Below are 5,713 nucleotides of genomic sequence, written 5' to 3'. Positions count from 1 at the left end.
GTAGGGAATCAGATCAATGGAATCAGGTTCACGTGGATGATGCCCTGCAGCTGGCACTGTAGGGACTGGACATTTGCTTCAGTGCTGCACTTAACCAAGCTTGATGTTTCCCAGATTTGTGTTGCATACATTTTTTAATCACTTGTGTCTTGTTTTCCACATAGAGAAAGGAGATTTCATTGCACTGGACCTCGGTGGCTCTTACTTCCGAATCCTTCGGGTGAAGGTTTCGCATGAGAAGAAGCAGACGGTGCAGATGGAAAGTGAAATTTACAATACCCCAGAGGACATCATGCATGGGAGTGGGACACGGGTAAGCACCTCTTCCTTGGCACACCTCTCTGGAGATTAGCTCCTTAGATTTTAGAACACCCCACAAGACTGAGCTTAGCATTGTAACAGCTTTACCTACAGCATGCAGACTGCACCTCAGCGTCAGCACTGAAAATGAGTAAGCAGTGTAACAGAGCATGCATGGGTGCTGCAAAGCTGCTGTCATCATGTGAGAGACTTCTGGATAAGAGAGGGAAAAAATGGCTTAGAAATAAAAATTCTGCCTTTTACAGTGAACTTACTTTCCATTAGCACAAATGGAGAGCAGGAAAACAACTTAGTCTTTGTAAGCAATGAACATGCCCAGCCCTGCAATTGTAGTGTTAGATGAGGGGTAGAAATCACCATGACAGCCACATCTCTGTGCTGGCAGTCTGAGCAACTCAGCATTCATGAAAAGTACAAGTACATTGAAAAAATTACGGGAAGCTGATAGAATGTTTTGGCACAGCTTCACTTAAGTTTTGTTGAGTAATGGAAAGGTTTTTTTTTTTTTTCAATCTTCCCTGTTCCAAGAGTAGAAAATATTTGTATCCATTCACTTGGATTTCAAATTGAGTTCTTTGAAAGTTTTTTTTTTTTTTTATGATCAGGAAGTGGATTACACTGGCAGATTTGTCTCCTTGTCAGCCTAAGGCAAAACAAGTAATTTTCATTGTTGGAAACAACAAGGTTTCTGCACTTTTTATTAGAATGAGGTGCTGTTCAGGAGTGTGAGACCTGCAGGAAAATTAAAGCTTGTTTCAGAAGAATAAACAGAATAGGAGAGAAAGAAAAATTATGGGAACAGCATTTCTACCTTTCACATATTTTCTGTAGTCACGTTAATACCTTTATTGTCTGTATGTAGTAAGTGAGTGCAGCAGTGAGTGTAAGGTGGCACTCATGGCTTGTCAGTAGAACTGATAAAAGCATTGCTGTGATATCTGAACCACAGCAGTAAAATGACCTTCTTGGAAGGACTTTTCCTAACCTTATTGCTTTGTTTTTGGGCCAGAAGGTCATGCAGTGGCTTTCCCACAGGGTGGTTTTGGAGCTGAGCTGAGCTGTGGCTGGCAGAGGCAGGGAAGTTGGGTGGGCTGCTTGGAGGCAGGGTGGCAGCAAGGTTTGCTTGTCCATGGATGGGTGTCAGGAGCTAGAGGCTGACAGGCAGCAGGGCTGTCTGCACACCCCAGTGTCTGCCCTGGGGAGGCAAGGCAGGCTGGCTTTAGGGCATTCTGGATGGAGATATGATAAAGGTGGTAAGGAGAAGCTGGGAAGGGAGACATCATGTCTGCTTTCTTTCCTTGTCTTTGTCATATCTGTGTTTTAATTTTTCAATATCCAAAGGCCATTTGGCTGTTGGGAAGCAGCAGTGTGGAGCTCAGGCTGATAGGCTTTGTCATGGCTTTTAAGCTGAAAGAAAGGCAAGCAAGGCTTCTGCTGACCCCATGGGCACAGTATTGAAGTACCAGGAAAATAAGAGCAGAACTTGGAAGCATTATCAGAATAGCACCTGGGTTTGAAGTTGTTCCATGATGATATCCAGTGCTTGCTATGTGCCTTCAGAGGGAAGCATGGGGGATGCCCAGGAGGCAGACAGGCAGCTGATGAGTTGGTGCTTGTGACTGATGCTTGAGGTTTTCTGAAATGTCTGAGCCACATTTGTGGAGTACTTGGACTGAGCTGCCTGTGTAGGGTAGGCTACTAATGATTTCCAGCAAGCTGTGTCATTAACTTTGCTGAGTTACACTCCTAAAGCTTAGTGCCTAATCAGCTTATTGAAAGATTGTGATTTATGGCCTCACATCTCACTAACATAGTTTTGCCATTCATGGCGGTCAAGCTTCCATTTTTGTCCATCTGTCAGGCATGGGCTCACAGTTTTACCAGTCAGAGACAGTTCCCTATTGAAGTCAAGGGCAAAACTCTGATTGACTTCAGCAGCGTAATAGCAGGTCTAAAATTTGTAAGAATCCTCTCTCTTGTGTCAGCTCAGTGAATGGGAACGTGCCTGAGGCTTGATTTTGGTGTTGCTTTTTGTGTTCTGCCACCACTGGAGGTGACTTATGGATTTGTGGCTGTTCTCTGCATCTGAAACTGTGGTTTCCTTGCTCCTTAAATCATCCCCATTGAGGGGCTTGGGTCTGAGCTTGATCTCCAGTTGCTGTCCAAGTCTCCTGTCTGCCAGCCAAATGCATCCTTGTGGAGACCTCTTGGAGCCCAAGAGGCAGCTTCTTGCTCAGGGGAATGAAACCTGATCTGCTGCTCAGGGTCTCAGGCTTAATTGTTGTCTCAGGTCTGTAAATCGGACTGGTCCTTTCCTCTTGGCATTCTCTCTGTCCATCTTTTTGACATAGGATAAAATATTTGGCTCACACTGTTCCCTTCTGCAAATCTGTGGGGTAAAAGAAGATTTTGATTTTTCCTCAGTGCACCTTCCCTACTTCAATGAAATTTTTCTGGATCTTTCTGATGTTGCCTCTACTGTTCAGTCAGAGTCATTTGGCCCTGGTGAGGTTTGGATGTTAACATGGGCATGAGCACACACAGTGTGCCTTGAGTCTCCTTAGGTAAAATTTATGAGTGTCAGTGGTAGCAAAACTAATAAATGCCTGTCTTTTTTCTGCTTTTGAGCCATGCCATCCCTCTGTGGTTTATGGACAGCAGTAGCACAGCCAGACCCTGCATCACTGACTAGACACAGCTCCTGTAGTGTCCACATTATGGCTAATGGTTAACTGCATTTGCATCTCATTAACTGCCCTCCCAGTGTGCTGCTCACTCACACAGGTGGGCTTCAGCAGCTCCTGCCAGGCCTGCAAAGGCAAACACAGCAGGTGCATGGAGTTTTTGGAGTCTGCTGGGAATGCCCAGGAATTTTTTGCATTTAGACTTACAAAGCAGATCCCGTCTTTTCTCTATGCATTCGTAGTTCGTTGCATGAGAGGGATTTTTGTAACAACATACACAGTCAACATTTCTGCTTCCTGCTCTCTGAACTCCTGAGGGGTTTGAGGTTGGCCCCTGGATTTTGTTTGTAATCCTGGAAGCAGCTGAAAGTTTAGTAGGATTGAGTATTCAGCAAGATACTTTCAGATGGGAAGCATAATCAAAACACAGACTCCTGCTGTTTCTGTGTTCCTCCTGGAGAAGTTGCCATATTTTATTGTGTAAATGTAGTTCTTTTCCTAATTCCTCTGTCCCTCATCTGGACAGCTGAAAATTGTCTTCCAGAAGTGCAGCAGAGTGCATTGCATTCCCAAGTTGTTTCTCTGCGTGGGCTCAGAAAAATGTCTTTGATTTGCCCAGGGCAATGAATGGCAACATTCTCCCTGGGAAACCACTGTACTTTTCCTTAATCAAATCTGACCTCATTTAAGGCATGAGTTTAAGGTGTTCAGTTTAATTGTAACATTACACACACTGCTTCTTGACCTGCTTTGAAGGACAAAATATTCCTGTTCATCCTTTGTAATTGCTGCAGTCTGTCTGTAGTACATTCCTGTCTCTCCAAGACTCTCAATTGTTCTTAATAAAGCTGTGTGGGCTAATTGGAACCAACAGATGTCTTTGTGTACTCCCTCCCAGTTATCCCCAGTCTTCTAGGCAGATTACCTCCTCTCATCCCACCAATGCTGTAGATAGGATTTGTTTCATTTTCTTTGGGTTTTTGTTTTTCAGGGAGTTAAAATGTGAGGCACAGTTATATCCTGGGGCAGGCAGTGACTTGTTAATAGCTTGACATCCATCTGTGGTATGGGTCAGTTGAAGGCATGTCTGGCTTTCTGGTGCTGGTCAATACAAACCTGTGTTTTTGTTGTTTCAATTGCTCAGGCTTGATTTCAGCTTTGAGCATTGCAGTCTACCTGAGGGGCTTTCCAGGTGGCTCAGTGTGCTTTGTACCTGCCTGGTTCCTGGCCTGGCTGACAGGACACAGAGTGCCATGGTCACAGGTGCCATCTGGGTGGGAGTTGGTACCCACAAGCCTGGTGCAGGCTGCCTGCACAGTTCAACCTTTCAAAAAAAATGCAGAAAATATCCCCATTTTGGGTTGTTACTCAGAACATGGAAAATATTTAGATGAGTCCCTTGGGTTTCCTTTTTGTTTGTTTTTTGTGTGCTTTAGGAATAGATTTGAGATGATGTTCTTTTGGGTGGCTCCTGCAAAGTGCTGGGTTCTCTGCTCTCAGCAATGCTTGAGTGAAGCAGATGTTGTCTTCTCTACATCACTGTAAAAGTGCTCAACCTCCTCTGGGACTGGATCCCAAATGTTCTTTGGCCTGGCTCCTTCCTGTTATAGAAAGGTTAAAAGAGCATTTTTGTTCTCATCAGATGTTAAGTGGAAGGGTTACAGCAGGCTCAAGAGCCACGAGCCTCTTGTTTCAGGAAGTGTTTTTATATGGCTGTAAAAGATGCCTGCAGAATTAGGTGTGTAAAAGGACAATGCATATCATAATGTATTAATTATTAAGGTGTTAATATACCCTGCTTGAGAGTACTTTCATAGCTATGCCATTTATACATCTTTTAAAATCTGGAGAGCTATTTTCCCCTTTCCCCTCACTCAGAGCAGTTTTCATATGGACTTTGAAACATTTTCTCCTGGAGGCTGTATCTCTAATCACGGTGGTTTTATATTTTTCTTGCAGCTTTTTGATCATGTTGCTGAATGCCTGGGAGACTTTATGGAGAAACAACAAATCAAAGACAAGAAACTGCCAGTCGGGTTTACATTTTCCTTCCCCTGTCGACAATCCAAGCTAGATGAGGTAAGATTTCACAATTTTCTTAATATACAGAAGAGCTGCCATGTTATTAAAGCAGTATCCCAGACAGGTCTCGTTTTGGGGATGAATGAGTATTATATTTCACTGTCAGACTGTGTTTGTGTTTATGTTTCTGCCTGAAAGAGCTGGGTAACAAAAGAGGAGGAGACAGTGATGTTTTGTGCTGAGCTCCTCAGTGTTGTGGCTTACCCTCTAAACATGGCAGTGGTTTTCCCTGCCTCCTGTGCAGCCTTTTCCCCTCTCCCCAGGGTGTGGTTGGTGTGAGCCAGCCCAGCAGGGCTTGCTGGGTTTTGCTGCCCCTCATGAGTGCATAGGGATCTGGATCCAGGTGTCTGTGCCAAGCAGGATCCTGGGCACCAGGGCCACTTGGAAAGGTCACCTGGAGCCAGCCTGCTGCCCAAAGGGATGGGGATAAGCACCCTGTGCTCTGACTGGTGAGATTGCCATGGCAAGGATGGGGATAAGCACCCTGTGCTCTGACTGGTGAGATTGCCATGGCAAGGATGGGGATAAGCACCCTGTGCTCTGACTGGTGAGATTGCCATGGCAAGGATGGGGATAAGCACCCTGTGCTCTGACTGGTGAGATTCCCATGGCAAGGATGGGGATAA

General features: G+C 44.9%; 1 protein-coding gene across 1 annotated transcript in view; it reads left to right on the top strand.

The window, feature by feature from the left end:
• The window catches only part of HK1 (hexokinase 1), a 35,147-nt gene that overhangs the window by 11,115 nt on the left and 18,319 nt on the right, over window positions 1-5,713 (top strand). Inside the window, 2 exon segments of the mRNA XM_005428965.2 lie at window positions 165-313; window positions 4,965-5,084. Of these exon segments, the coding sequence (XP_005429022.1) occupies window positions 165-313; window positions 4,965-5,084 (269 nt within the window).

This window comes from Geospiza fortis, unplaced genomic scaffold (assembly GCF_000277835.1).
Source record: "Geospiza fortis unplaced genomic scaffold, GeoFor_1.0 scaffold637, whole genome shotgun sequence".
In the NCBI taxonomy this organism is placed as follows: Eukaryota; Metazoa; Chordata; class Aves; order Passeriformes; family Thraupidae; genus Geospiza; species Geospiza fortis.
Note: the sequence above shows the minus strand (reverse complement) of the source record. Positions and strands in the feature narration are given on the sequence as shown.